This window comes from Tamandua tetradactyla, chromosome 7, assembly GCF_023851605.1.
Source record: "Tamandua tetradactyla isolate mTamTet1 chromosome 7, mTamTet1.pri, whole genome shotgun sequence".
Classification (NCBI taxonomy): Eukaryota; Metazoa; Chordata; class Mammalia; order Pilosa; family Myrmecophagidae; genus Tamandua; species Tamandua tetradactyla.
Genome location: NC_135333.1, coordinates 139,708,097 through 139,724,069, shown reverse-complemented (window position 1 = coordinate 139,724,069; position 15,973 = coordinate 139,708,097). Strand labels below are relative to the sequence as shown.

Sequence of the window (15,973 nt, the reverse complement as noted above, 5' to 3'; positions counted from 1 at the left end):
ATAATGTCATCCTGGCACCATTTCCTGGCTCTCTGCTTCCAGTCTTTTCTCCCCTATCTTCTCAGAAGGAATCCCTCCTTCCAGATTATTCTTCTTAACTCACTTAGAATGATTTACTCCTTCTTTGTCATTGGGACTCTTGCCACTACTCAGGATCACAGCTTCTACTGCTAGAGCCTTTTTGAGTTTTTTGCCTCAATAAAGATAGTCCCTGGTTCCTCCCCCTTGAATTATTTTGATGCCTGCTATTAAGATAATGCATTTCCTATTAAAACCCATTATACCATGATGCAACTAAATGCCTTTGGATAGAGCTGGTTGAAAGAAAGATTGAAAGCAAATCAACAGGGCAGTGTGACGGTGGCTCAGTGGCAGAATTCTTGTCTGCCATGTCAGAGATGTGGGTTCAATTCTTGGTACCTGCACATGCCAAAAAAAAGAAAAAGAAAATCAACATAAATTCTGACCCCTTTTGCTGCAAGGAGACTGTTTTCTCTGGAAGTTTCTTCCTCCTCCCCTCCTTCTCTTCCTCCCCACCCCCCTCCTCTGCTCTATCCCCCACCCCCCTCCCCAGGGAACCCAGAGAATTACAGAAGCAATTCAGTTGCTTCTTCATTCTGTGCTTCACCATGGCAAGGAAACTGGGTGACAGGAGGATGTGAGCATTAGTCGGTAACATCCTCCTCCATCAGGATTTCATTTACTGATGCGTGCTGCTAAGTGTACCCATGACATCCCAAGCTGAGTACATGGGGGTGTGCAGAATCTCCGTGGTCTAGAATTTGATGTCTGACTTTGTGACTTGCAAAGAGACACACACAGGCTAACGGCCGTCCTCTAAGAGGCCCTTCGGCATTTTAAACATGCATGTGCAGCCTGTATTTTATTTTACTTTACTTTATTTCTGGTTGATATGGAACATTTTCTTTCCTTCAGTGCTTCTGGTAAACAAACTCGGTGTTTAGTCTGTTAAGAAATCACACACATTGAATGTATTAAAGAACTCTTGTTATTGAGAGGGTGTTACTTGACATCTAGGGATAAGAATGAATTATACAGCATCTTTAGTTACATTTTGTCTCTGGTGCTGCAGTCAACCTCCCACCCTGAACAAAAATCTATGTCTGCCAAGACAACATTAACCAGTCTGACTTAGGCAAAATGGACCTGATTTATATTTATATGAAGTCAGTGACAAAAAATCAAGACTGTGCAAAAAACTGAATTTTACTAGTGGAAAAACCGAGGTAGTAGTTTGTGATGAGGAAACATGGACATAAACACAGAAAAGAAGGAAGTCAGGGAGATGACGTCTCTCCCTGCTAACCTGTGTCTCATAGCGTTACTTTGTTTTTCCTCGGGATAAACTCAGCCTGGGTGAGGCAAAGCTTACAGGCAGCCATCCTGGTCCAGGAGATCCCTAATAATCCAGAGGATCCCTGATCCCCTTTTCTTTCACACCCAGCTGTTCTTCTTCCTTAGAAATTCTTCCCTAGTGCTCACACACACACAGGCTTCATCAAAGACAGCTTTTGAAATGTTTTGTCTTTCTCCTGGAGCAAACTCAGAACTTGGGTTTCCCTTTCATTTCTGAATAAGAATAGCCACTTGTTGGGCTGGACTTTCAACACTGCCCTCCACCCCCCCACCCCCCCAGGCAGGGGACACACTGCTTTCTGGCTGTCTCTGACATTGGGGTCACCCTGCCCAGGTCGATCTCAGAAATGCCTCCCTCCCTGCAGCCCACCTGCTGTGCACACTATCCAAGCCTCAACTTTAAATATTTGACCTATTATTTCAATGGAAACTCAGTTCTGATCATTCAGCCTTTGACCCCCTCAGATGCCTTAGGATTCACCTGTACTAACCAGTAATATTCTACTGAACCTAGATTTGGTGGTGAGTCCTTCTGTCTGGTTGTTATGCCACCTTTTTGTCAAGATCTATTGTGACCCGGGTGCTGTGTCTATTTCTTAACAAAATTGATTTCCTAGCTCCAATCTTAACAAGCAAACAAATAAAAGACAACTAAACAAAAACTCTGGGAACAAAAATACCAAAAAAACTTTAAGACATAGCCAAGCTTTCTAAGTATTAGATAGATTTGTAAAATGAAACAGTATCTGTAAGTATTGACTTTTAGAGTAAAAGGAGATCTTTGCTCCTTTTACTCTAAAAAGTAAATGTGACCACAGATGTAGACACAATTCCCTTTACAAATGGGAAACTGGGACGAGCCGGGTTAGCTGACTGTGCCAGGGTCACAGCTTAGTTATATTTCAGGACGCTGACTGGAATATAGGTATAATTTTAAGGGTTTTTAAAACCTCAGCACAAGTAACAGTGAGGGGACACAATCATACTAAAAATGTCTTTATCCCTTGAGCAAGGGTTTTTGATGGGGTCTTAAGAAAGGACTTGTTTAGTATGCCCGATGGCTTAGTGCCTTTTATTCTGTACCGTAGGCACCGTTTTCTTAGCCTGGGCATGATGGCCATTTTTGGTTAGATAAGCTGGGCTTTCCTATAAGCTATAAAATGTTTAGGACCATCTCTGGCCCTACTCATTGGATGTCAGAAGCATCTCCAGATATTGCCAAATAGCCTTGGGGGAGGGGGCAAAATTTCCCTCAATTGATAGCCACCTATCTAGGATCTAGACTTTTATATTGCCCATTATGGACCATCAAACATCTTGTTAAATCTGCCTTGCTTGCCTTAAGTTCCAAGTCATCCCCACCAGAGCTAAAGTGACATCACAGGTTGGCTACTTTGACCTTCAGCAGAAAAGGCTATTCTCAGTCTCTGTGGCTTGAGCTGTTTAAACCGAACGCTATGCAGATAAATGGGTCCTGGGGTAATAAATGCTCACACCCCATCAGAAGTGCCTGAAGTGCCAGAAGTGCCCAAATCTTAAGAAAGGTTTCTTAATACTAAATGGTGTCAAGTCCCTATAGGTCATTTTATTCAGGTCCATTCCAAATAACCTTGAACATAGCAAGAAATACTATAGTTCAGATATGTCATTTAATTTATCCTGACATAAGGCATTATGCACTTATTCCTACTAAAATCCATTTTCCAACACTTTTGAGGCCCAAATCTATTGGGAAATGATAAATATGTTGACTTATGCAAGGATAAATGTAAATATAAAAATTTTTCTTTGTCGCAAAAAGAGGGAAAGTCCCCACCTGCCTTAGAGAATATTTTTGTACAGAACTTAATCTTTCTCCCTTTGAGATGCATGTACATCTATAACATTTTTGTCACATTTACAACCCAGGAATGTCTCAAGGACATGTGAGACCTTTCTGAAACATGAACATCAAAGAAGACTGCACCATTCTCTCATTTCCTTAGGAGTTTATCTTCAGGGTCTTGCTCCAAATTCTAACTATCCTATAATTTTATCAATCCTTTGGAAAGAGACAATTGACAAAGGTACACATCTCTCCTCCGCCCCCACCCCCAATACCAGATGAATTTACCATAAACTATAAAGCGACAAATGGTGCCTGTTCCTCTTACATGTATATAAGGGGCTGTACCTGTTTGATTAAATAGATGGGTTTAGCAGATTGCCTGTGATTTATCAAATCGTAGTTCTATGCTAATTCAATAATAAAATTGTTTTGCTTTGCCTTAAAAAACAAAAACCTTCAGCACACGCTTCCTACTGCTTGTTGAATTAACTCTAGGCTGTGAGTTGATTTCCACAGTCCTTAAAAACAAAAATACTATTAGTAGCAATAGCAGCCATTTTGTACTGACTGCTAAGTCAGTCTATGCACTGTAGAGCAGACTCTAGGAGGCAAAGTCCCTGATTCGGCTTAGGGCCTAGTGCTCTATCTAGAAATAGTCCAATAGATAAAGGATATATGAGTAGGTGGGCTATGTGTAGCATCACCTACAACATGGGCACAGGGTTTCATTCTTACTTGTGATTTTTTTTCTGGACACACATAGAAGACAAGTCGTAGATTGAGGCTAGGTGCTGTCAGGGTGATGAAGAGAGTAGGAAGAGGGAAGAACTGAATTATTTAGGATGGCTAACTCACCATAAGGGACTCAAGGATTTTTTTCCCCTCGATATCCTATTCCTTGACAGTGCAGGCAAAAGAAAGAGTTTCTGGAAATCTCTATGAACTCTACCTTCTGGGAATAAGGAGATAGAATTGTTATAGAATAACAGAAACTGGACTTATTTATCTTTTCTTAACTGTTTTAGTTTGTTTTGGCAAATGTAGGTCCCTGTTTTCCCCTAACACAATCAAGATGCAAAACATTTTTATCAGCGCATAAGTTCCTACATGTCCCTATCTAGTCATCTCCTGTTGTCTCATCTACCCTGCCCAGAGTCAAGCATTGCTCTCACTTCTATTACCAGAGATTCATTTGGTTATCCTTGAACTTCGTATAAATGGAATAATGTAATATTTACTGTTTTGGGTCTTGTTTCTTTAGCTCAAAATAATGCTTTTGAAATTGATTCATGTTTCTGTATCTATCGCTAGTTTGAGAACTTGGGCATTTAAATCTAAATAATTAAATTTTCATAAAGAGACATGCTTTATAATGTTACTCTTATGCATAAAACAAAAAAACCTAAAATACAGGATCCAACCAAGAAGAGTGAAAGTACTTATCTGTCCAAGGTTTTAAAAATAATTGATTTTTTTTAAAGGGCATTCATTGCATTTCTTCTATCCAACTTCCAACATATCATCTTAGAAAAATATAGTTAGAAACATTATTCAAACAAGTGAAGCGTCCACAGAGTGTAAACCCCATGAGAGCAGGATTTTTGCTTGTTTAGATCGCTGAAGTTATCTCAAGGTCCTTGATGAATATCTGTTGAATGAACAAAACAAGCTTCAAGGAAAGGGATTTTCTGTCACTAATCTCTTTTTTCTTTTCAGATTCTCAGCTCTGAAACTAATACCTATGTTGCTGTGAATATACTGATTGCTGTGGGTGCTATCATCATGATTTTGGGTTTCCTAGGTTGCTGTGGTGCCATGAAAGAAAGCCGCTGCATGCTTCTTTTGGTGGGTTCTCCAGATAAATCCAATATTCTGAGGCTTATCTCTCATCACCACTGTCTGACAAGAGGACTTGTCGAGTTTGATGAAACACCAAATCTAACACTGCTTACAGGGTCTGATAGTGGAAGGCAATGTTCTTAGCTTAGAATGGAAGATACCCTGAGAGAAGACAGGGGTTTTAGTCATCAGTTCCTTCATTCATTCCACATGACTGGGAACTTGCTATGTACCAGGTACTATAATAAATGTCCATAAGACCTGAAGATAATTAGAACCCACTAGGGAAGATTGACAACTAAACAGATAACTACAGTGGGAGTGGCCCAATAAAAGAAGGGCAAGTGTAGAGAAGGGAATTTTAAAGCAAAGGGCAGAAGTGAGCAGGGTGTTTATGTGGGTGAAGGTATGAAGCTGAACTCTTCAGGAAAAATGCCTGGAATTGTAGTGCTGGAGGTACATGTTTGGGGAACTGCAAGGCCTTTGATATGACTGGAAAGTGGTAAAGACTATTTTTTTCCAAGGAATTATTGGAAATGAGTCTGAGTGTGAACCAGCTCAAATCACAAAGGGTCCTATATGCCATGCTAAGAAAATTGTAAAGGCGTGAGATAATCAGATTTGTCACTAACAAAGCTTCCTGGAGGATAGATTGGGTTGGGCTAACCCACAGACATCCGCTTCTAATATTTACAGTAGAAAATGATACATTGAAAAATAATCAAGTATTTAATAGCCATAAATATGACATAAGGGTTATTAGAGCTAATCTAAAATAATCTCCCGTCAAATAAGTATTGTGTTAGTCCCTGAAAATTTTTTTAAGCTATTTATAATGAGGGAGGGTAGAGACAGTTTCAGCTAGACTCTAATAGCATCCATGATGGTTGCGTTTGGATTAGTAAAGACTAATTTGCCATTTGAGGAATTTAATCACCGAGAAGCTTTTTAAAAAAGAAACAAATTTGTGGACTGCATCCTCCAAAATTATGATTCAGTAGATCTGAGATAGGTAATATTCAAATAATTTTGTCCAAGTTTTCAAACATACCTCCATTCCATATCATATCCCTGCTAATAGTTCCATAAATAAACTTTAATTTTAACCACTTTTCTTGATCAGCCTTTGGAGCAAATGTTTCTGAATAGTAATGACTCCCAAATTTTGCAACTTGAGGCACAGATGAGAAAATGAAAAACATGGACAATATTCCAACAGTGATGTGATCTTTGGTGATGGAAAGAAATGGTACCATGTCCAAATGTTCCAAGATGTTACTGAATGTATGGGGGATAATCTATGTTCCTCTATTTCTTTTCCTGTTTTCAAAAAAAAGTTTTTCATAGGATTGCTTCTAATTCTGCTTCTGCAAGTGGCGGCAGGTATCCTAGGAGCAGTTTTCAAGCCTCAGGTGGGTACACGTGATGTTTATTAATTTTGGAAAATTTGGGAAAAGTTTGAAGTAGTTCTTTCTGGCATGAATAATTTAAAAATAATTTTTAATTTTCAGTCTGATCGTATTGTGAATGAAACACTACATGAAAATGTAGAGCTTTTGCACGCATCAGATGATGCTGGGAAAAAATTCCAGCAAGCCCTGATGAAATTTCAAAAAGAGGTAATTAGAATTTTTAGGTCTTGGGGGAGTGTGACATATTTCTTCTATGCTTACTTAATTTTTAACTGGCACGTTCCTTAAAGTTGGAAAGTGTATGTTTTATGGATTTGACTGATCATTCTATCACCATGAAATAAAAAGTCTAAGAATATTTGTAATTTTTTTAAGCTTCAGATATGATATTCTGAAGCAGTTTCAAAAGACAAAGACTAAGAAATCTATGTTTTTGACAGATTAAGTCTAGATTGGATCCAATCAATAATCCTTTCAATATTTACCATTTTAGAAGGGTAGTATGGTTGGGGAGTTTGGGAAGTCTCTTTCTCTGCCCATCTCCCCTTCTCCCATAAAAATCATTACAGCTAACATCCATTGCTACCTGTACCAGGCTTTGTTTGCAGTAGCTCATTTAATCTTCACCACAACCCTATATGATGAGTAATAGCATCTCTATTTTATAGTTGAGGACTCTGGTACTCAAGGAGATCTGGCAGCTCACAAGTGGTAGGGTTGGAGTTTGAACACTGTCTGTCTTAGTCAATTTTTTAAACCAGTTTCACTAAGAAAGAATGATTTAGGAAGGCTGGGAATTCTTTCTAAAAGTAAATCAACTGTCATGATGGCATGCTTCACTTAAACTGCCCCTTCCTACACCTTTTTTTTGTTTGTTTTCATTATCTTTAGGGTAGAATCTAAACTTAGGTAGGCATTGAAGGTATTCTAGCATCTGACTCCAACCTAATCTTTAACTTTACTAAATACTACTCCATAAAGCAAACATTTTAGTCCAGCCAAGTTTGTCTAGTCAGGGTTGCTTCATCAATGCTCTCTTCCTGCCTTTGCCTCCTTCCCCCTCCTTGGAATGTACTTATTACTTTCTCTTCCTTTCCAAATGCTGCATGTTCTGTAAGTCTCAGTTAAAATATTACTTACTCTTTGAAACTCCTCCAAACCACACTTTCTTTATTCAGAATTTCCATTGTCCTAACTTCATGTAACACTTACCTTGCACGTCATAGAAATTCTCAGAATCTTCAAGGAGGGGTGAATTTTATAGTTCATTTAACCTAACTACCCTACTGATTGAAGTGATTTCTATTTATGGTCAACCATTCTAATCAGATATTGAAAGGTTGAAAGTTTATCAGTTTTTTCCCATCCCATTCCATTTATATACAGGTCTGATTATTAGTGTGTTCTTTCTTAATTTGAAACAAAGTCTGCCTCCCTGGTATATACATCATTTAGTCTTAGTTCTTCCTTCCAGAGTTTCAAAGGAAAAAGAAAATCTATTGATGCTTCTAAATATGGCAACTTTTCCTTTGAAAATAGCTGTTGTGTGTCCCCCAAAAGCTTTGCTCTTCAAGTTCAAACATCCTTGGTTTCTTAAATTATCAGATGACATTTTTCTTTTCCTGGAGCATTCACCAGTTCCTATTTGGATAGATTCCAACTTGTAAAATTTCTGCTTAAAGCATCATTTCTAAGAGTTGAAACCTGTTAAGGGTCATTGTCTCTCTAACTTCCTCTGTGCTTTTCCTAGTACCCCCATAGCTGTGTCCCTTGATCCTCCCCTCTCCAGGATCATTCCCACTCTAGAGCCCAGACTAATCTAGGTTTAAAGCAGGAAGAACTTAAGCAAATTTGGTTGCTCTACTGGTGGGTGCTGAGCAGCCTCAACCCTCCCCATTGAATTGACCTAGAGGATGATGTACTAGAAAGAAGCATTGGGTTTCTGGATTCGGGCCTAAGTCTCACTTGCTCCATATCATACGTGGATTTCAAGGTCTAAACGCTAATCATGGGTTTCAAAAGGTTATGTTTGTTGTAGCACATTCTCCTGAAGTGCTTCTGTGAGTATGCATGTGTCTGAATCTCCTTCCTCTTTCTCTTATAAAGACACCAATCATTGGATTAAGGAGCTACTCAATCCAATATGACCTTGTTTTAACTAATTTCATCTGCAAATATCCCATTTCCAAATAAGATCACATTCTAAACCCTATTGTCATCTGGCTAGTAAACTGATTTTAATATCCTGGCATTTTAAAACAAAATACAGTTTAAATAAAATGCATTTTAGCCTGGAGAACTGTCCAGTCTTGGAACTTCTATTCCATTTGATAATTTTTTCCTACTATTTCTGCATAAAGAGTTTTCTCCCCGATAAGCCAGTAAGAGAAAAATGAAGGGTGCTCATTTCTCTCTCCTTTTTAAAATTTAATGATATAATGGACCATATGCCAGAGTCATTGGATGATCACTTCCTTGTTATTCTTCCCTCCAAAACATGCCTAAAAGCTCTTTTAGTGCTTTCCCATGTTTTCACTTATTCTGAGCCTTAGCTTTCCTGGCACCATGCTTAAAGCCTCATGCTTCATTTGTCCCTCCTCCCATATTTTATATATGTCTGCTTAAAATTCAGTCTCAGTGAAGACTCCCAAGTATCCTCTTTGGCATTTGTGATGCCTTTCAACGATTTCTTCCCCCTCTCCTCCAAGAGTGATCAGTGATTGTCCGATGGAAATTTCATTTTCAAAACCTCCCATCTGGTTTGAACAATAGGTCTTTTAGGAGACAGTGACACCTTCATGAACTTTTCGATTTCTTCGTTAAAATCTAGGTATGTAGATCTGACTTTGCCTCCTGATTTTGTATTAAATATTGGAAGATGATTTCCTTATCTTCTTCCCAAGTTCCTCTGACTTTTGCATCTGCAACCCATTCTTCTTTCATTAATTTTAAAACCAAAGTGGAAAATTCCTTCATTTTTGCTTCTATATTCAGAGAGAGATGAGTGAAGTAACTTACATGACAGTTTTAGTGTAAGAAACATCTTAATAATGGTTTCAGAAGAATAGCATGTAATGCATTGTAATGGTTTTGGTCTTCTTTAGTGACAGCTTTTCATATCTACTTTTCATCAAACAGTTTAAATGTTGTGGTTTGGTGCATGGAGCTGCTGACTGGGGAAATAATTTTCAACGCTATTACGAGTCCTGTGAATGTCCAGCTTCAGTGGATTCTTCTTGTGTATCATATGAGAATAAACTTGTTTACAAACAGGTGAGAACCAAATCAAATTTGGCACAGTAAATGGCTCTGTCCTTTTCTTTACATAATGAAAATCTCTATAAAAAGAAAGTTGCAGCAATAGCAGTGGGTATCATGATATATGGAAATTCTAGGAATTCCCCCAATAAGAAAGAAATCCTTATTTAAAGATATAAGCAAATATTTAAAAAATAAGAGTATTTCATTTCTTTTATGAATCTGGCATCATTTATACTCAATTTTAATAAGTGAAAGAAACATTATATTGTGAGGGGAGGCAAAGTACAAACTAATAGATAAAAGTTGATTTTGTTCCCTCTTTAGTGACCTTAATTACTACTGTCCATTTTTTTTTATTTTAACATAGGCTCTAGAAATAAATATTTTCACTTTTAATTTTCAAATGTCAAGGTTTTTCTTTTCCTAATCAAAATTTCATTTATCAGTTAACTGTGTAGGTGTAAAGAAAGGACTTGGCCTTCAGGGAATTAGATTATGGAAATTAAGTGCATTTGCCCATTTGTCAAATTATTACTCTAATGGAGAAGTTGCCTCTGACATTTAAAGTCAAATGAAAAAACTGGGTCAATCTTTTCTGCCTTGCAGGTTTAGAATAAATTTATGGTTGTCCTATTGTTTTTCATTTATTATTGATTAAATCATCAAATATTTATTGACTACCTGCTATGTTCCAAGTCTTCTACCAGGACTTAGAAATCCGTCCCTGAAAAGATCATTATGTTGACCTTCATGGAACTGATGCTCAAACAGAGGGAGAGATAATTAGACACATTCAATAAAATGGGCTCTTGGAATTGCTCAGATAGGAGTAGGCACAAGGTGTTATGGGGAACAATTTCAGTTAGTCCTGGGAAGTCAGTGATGCCTTCCTATAGCACAAGACATTTGTCCTTTCCTGCAAAGTTTTACATAAACTGTTCTCTCTCCTGGAAGGAATGCATCCATAAATGACAACTAATATTAATGACATGTATTTGCTGTCAATCTTTAGTGCAGGCTTTGTGTCAGACACATGCTTGCTAGAATCAGACATGATTCTGGATCCTCTAGACTGTAGTCTAGCTGGATAAAAATCCATGAAAGGTCATTATATTTCACAATGAATTAATTTCTGTAATACCTGAAGATTATGTTTGATCTGGCTTTTTTTTCTTTTGGTTTACTATCAGATGCTGAAGTTAATATGTAAAAGAAAATAGGAAGTGTCTCAGAGAAAACTTCCTTTCTCTTGACTATTCACATCCCTTTGACTGATCTTATCAGCATTACATAACCTCTGTTCTGAAGGGCCGTCATTGTCACTAATACTTAGAGTAACTCATGGGGAAGTTATCTATCAGACTACAATGTTTGCATGTCTTTTCAAAACGATTTCAATCAAAAAGTTTTTTTCTTATACTTTATATTCCTCCCTGCTCCCCTTCTCCCTACCTGATTTAGTGACACAATATCCAATAAGAAAAAGGGAAAGAAATATGGTACACGAGAATATAGTTTCCAGCTAAGAGTGAGGGAAATTAGTAAATTCAGTGGCAGGTTGCTATGTGTCTCTTGCCAAAGATTCAACACAAAGATGTTTTTTTCTGCAAGATAGATTTTGAAAAGCCCCGAGCATTATCCTAAAAAAACCAAATATTCTCTTCAAGTTCACACATAATTCAGCCAAATATAGGTGGATGGCTGCATCACTTTCCCCAAATGAAGGCCATGAATCCATAAGTTATTTCTATCTGCTTTGTGTCATTTGCAAGAAATCTAGAAAAATAAAGAACTTTGGAATGGCCATAATTCACGCTGATTTTTTTCCTTCCCTTTTGCCAAGATAGCCTGGTTAACTGGGGGAGAAAACCCCTCAAATATAATGATTATAACTCAGTGGATATGATCATTAATCTTATAGTCAGCCCTAAATGGCATAATAATTTCCTCTGTCTAATGTTTATTGCTTTGGATTGGATGTGAGTGGAGAAGCCCATTCCATTCAGGAATGAATGGAAAAAGAGTATCAAACTCAGTCTTATGGAGAAGTTTTTAATTTAATTAAAATTGTGTAGTATTTTCCCATTTTTATTTATCCTTATCATTTATAAACATTGGAAGTTTTGGTTCTGGTGTAAAATATTTTAAAGCTTGGAAATATGTGCCAACTTGAATAAATTTTTTAAAATGTGGCAGAGAGGCAACTTTCTAAGTTTTCTTTTTTATCTAAAGTAAGGGTATAACAGTTGACATAATGTTTTTTTGCATCTTTAAGAAAAAAATAATCCTTATAATATTAAGGAAATTTTGAAAAACCTTGATTTATAAATGAAAATTGTAATCCAATTAGCAAAAATCCCTGTTGCAGATAATAAATCTAAGAGAAATTATAAACTGATATCAGCTCTGAAATGAATAAACTGAAGTAAGGATAAAATTATTATTTGTAATTAAAGATCTCTAAGTTCAACGATTGGGTAGCTGAAGCAAAATATCACTCCATACTGCTTTTTAATGTATAAGTGAACCACAAAAGCTTTTTTAAAAATTGAAGAAGACAGGGGAAAGAAGAAAAATTCAATTCCCTTTTGTTGAGCAGAGTTCCTTGGTAACAGTTTAAAAAGTCAACCAAAAAATGAATAAGAATCATAATTAAAATAAAGTCAACATTTTATTAAAGGTAACTTTTTATGTTTCTTACTTAACAGTCATGCATTTCTTTGATAAAAGACTTAATTGAAAAACATATCATCGTAATTATTGGAATAGCATTTGGACTTGCAGTTATTGAGGTACAGTATAATCTTGCATTATTGAATCTCTTCATTCCTTTGTTTGTTTCTTCATTCATTCCTATAACAAATATCTATGGTAAGCCAAATAAAAACCAGGTGTTTTAGAAAAGCACAAGGATGCCATGGGCCCAAGGCCCAGCATCTCCTTCAATCAGCTTTGAGTCTGGGGGTGGTTTGCAGTTCGGTGGATAGACAGGCCCAAATGTATTATTTCTGAATGACCTCTCTACTGAGAAAAAACAAATAGAACTAATCTTAATTTCCATCCAATTCTTAATACCAGGAATCCTTTCCCCATTGAAAGTTAGCCCAGTAGTTCAACTTTCCTGAAGTTAGAAGAAAAAGTACCAAACAAAATCAAAACACAATTCGGATTTTGAAACAGAAAATCAAAACTGAACATAGAAATTTGGGGAGTTGCTTTCCTGCTGTTACGCTCTTGTGAAATCTAACAAGTTCTAAAAACCAAAGACAGTTTCCTCTTGATTTTCTCATTTTAAGAAAGAATGTTTCAAGTAGGTTCTACTTGAAGTTAATGCATTACTCCCATCTAGTTGATTATTGATTTTGAAAAATAATCTGCTGTAAGATATTTATTTTGATGGATTTTGGTGGGTGGAGGGCTGATTATTTTAGAACCTGAAGGATACTTTTCTCATAACCTAAACATCTTTAATTAACAAGACGAAATAAAACTGTTTCAGAGGAACATTTTGGAATCATCCCAGATCTTGCGTAATTCCAAGTAAGTAGGTTAAAGTCAGGCACAATCCCATTTCAAAACATTAGCTAGAATGCTACCAAGGTGAGAAGTCTTCTTGAAGACTGATTAGCTCAGTTGAGTGACTTTTGCTTCACTCTCTTGGAATGTTGCCAAGCCCCTTCATTGGGCTTTCTGGTAGTTTACTACCTCTCACTCATGCCCCATCACTGCTGGAGAAGAATTTTACCTGGAATTGAAGCAATTAGTGCTCTAAGAGATCATTTAGGTTACTGGTGGAATTTCCCACAATTAGAGAAAGCATCAGGACTTTTTGCTGCAAATTGTGCTGTTGAGTATTGCTTCCTTGTAGTCCAAATGAATAGGTCTAGATAGAAAGCATTCTCTGTTGGTATGGTTGTTGTTCTTTATATCTGATATATGATTCAATTCAAATGGTGCTCTTGTGTAAGGAGCATTAATCTATTTTTAAAAAAGCTTTAATTAGCCCTTTGCTTCTTTGTTTTGTTTTGTGGGTTTATATAATTTAGAAATTTGATCTAATGGTCATGGAGTTAAGTGGGGAGTCATACACATACGTGTATACTCATACATTCATAAATATAATGAACAGCCACATGTTGGTAGAGTAGACTTTAAATGAAAGTTTGAGAGATCAGGCTTTAAATGAAACATTCAATGTGTCATTTTGCTTCAAATTTCTTGTTAGACCCAGATTCAGACAATTAACTATGACCGGCTACCATCCCCAGCCAGTCTGAGCAACAATAAATTTTTCAGAGGTAGTGAAATGTAAGAAAATATGAAGATATTAACTGTTTAGCATGTGGGTGAATGCTGGCTTCCGCTTCAAGGATATGGAAGTGAAACACAATGGTTACCTTATTCCTTTATTTTATCCATTTTCTTTATTCTTTCCTGATAATTGATATAACCTTAAATCTTCAGATCAAGGCAAAAAGTAAATCTTCAGTCCTGACTTTTAGAATATTTTGGATGAAAATCAGTACTTTTGCAGAGAATTGGTGCCTTAAGAAGGAAGAAAAATTGGACAGCAGTCCTTATTAAAATGCATTTCTAGGAAAGTATTAGAAAACACAAAGTTGCAGTACAGTAGGGGCATTTGAGATGACACAGCATAAATGGCACCTTGTCTTCCTCAAGCCTCTGCAGGGAAGGAACTCATAGGAAAGGACTTTCCATCTGTCATGCACGCCAGTCCTTACTGTCATTGTCATATATCCAAACCACAACATGCAAGTCACCAGTAACAAAGCCAATTAGGGCAAGATTTGGGGTCCCTCCTTCTTGGGAGGACTACTTAATGAGAGAGAATTATGCTGCAGGTTTTCAGCTGTGCTTTTTCACTTCAAAGGAAATCCTTGAATTAAGCAATTCCCTATAGACACAGAAACTTTGAAAAAAATTACTTCTTTTTTTTTTTAATTTATCTTGACAATGTTTAAAATTATGGCAAAATAAATTCTAGATTCCTTGATTTCTATGCAGATGGTCTATACCAGGTGTTCGTAACTTTTTTACGGCAGGTGGGTATATTTGGGTCACAGAGGCCTGATGACCCCAAAGCTCCAGAAGAGATGTTATACAGAAGGGTGCGTGTGTGAGGGAGAGATGGGGGTGGAGAAGGTGATCGGGTGGCAACTGCTACTGTACAATGAATTAAGGCTGGTGAAAGGCTGATTGGCCAGCTGAAAACCTGATAAAAAACACGCATATAGTGGTAGAATGCATGCTTTCCATGCAAGAAACCCGGGTTTGATTTCTGGATCATGTACCCCCCCCCCCAAAAAAAAATAAGAAGCAACAACAAAACTACATATAAAAAAATTCAGACAGCTTTCTCAGTGTTCTTTTGTCTCTTTAGAGTCTCTATATTTCCCAAGAAAAATGATAATCTAGATAAATGAGATGAGAACTGTCAATAGCCAGAACCCTTTCACGTATAATGTCCTTTCTGTTTATTTATAATTGTCTCCAGCATTTTCTCTAAATTCCATTGCTAATCCTGTTATTTTATTTTCTAGATACTTGGTTTGGTATTTTCTATGGTCTTGTACTGCCAGATTGGGAACAAATGAGTCTTCGGATGTGTCAAGCTGTCATCAGTCAAACCTCTTTAAAATTTTGCTTTGGCTTTGTAACTTATATATATATATATGAGTGCTGCATATGGCAGTTGCAGCTGTCCGATAAACTGTCTCATTTAGCCAGATCGCAGATATCTTCCAGACAAACTGAACATATTTAAGATATGAACGACACAAGGGAAGTGATCTGAATGTGCATTTTTACTCAAAATAAAAATAACATTGTTTACATTGTGTGTGTGATCTTTGTGTTCAGGTGGTATTGTACTTAAAACGTTCATCTGGAGCCACCCAGTGGAATAACCTTCTTCTCCAAGTGACAGGGTCCCAGTTAGTTAAGGCTTTTCAGAAGCAATACTCCCTTTGTGTGGTATAATGAACAATGGTGATAAGATTGAATTAAGTGTGAAGCTGAAATAATTAAGAGTGGTCCAGTTCAAAAAGCCACCATCTCCCCTCTATTTGTGTACACCACAATTGTATTCACTAATTGTGTCTCTCTTTTGCTCATATTTCCAAATCCATATCTCCATTCCCATATCTGCTACCCAGCCATTGATTCCCTGGTGCATTCTCCTCTGTGACACAGTTATAAGTGTGTTTGCTTTCCTAGTTCTCAGAGGTTTTTGTTT

At 37.0% G+C, this 15,973-nt stretch overlaps 1 protein-coding gene across 1 annotated transcript in view; it reads left to right on the top strand.

The window, feature by feature from the left end:
• Positions 1–15,570, top strand: part of TSPAN8 (tetraspanin 8) — a 28,963-nt gene extending 13,393 nt beyond the window's left edge. The window contains exons 3-8 of the mRNA XM_077111435.1: positions 4,922–5,050; positions 6,382–6,456; positions 6,556–6,663; positions 9,595–9,729; positions 12,426–12,509; positions 15,279–15,570. Of these exons, the coding sequence (XP_076967550.1) occupies positions 4,922–5,050; positions 6,382–6,456; positions 6,556–6,663; positions 9,595–9,729; positions 12,426–12,509; positions 15,279–15,332 (585 nt within the window). The 3' untranslated portion in view covers positions 15,333–15,570. The remainder of the gene's footprint in view (positions 1–4,921; positions 5,051–6,381; positions 6,457–6,555; positions 6,664–9,594; positions 9,730–12,425; positions 12,510–15,278) is intronic.
• The last annotated feature ends 403 nt before the right edge of the window (positions 15,571–15,973 follow it).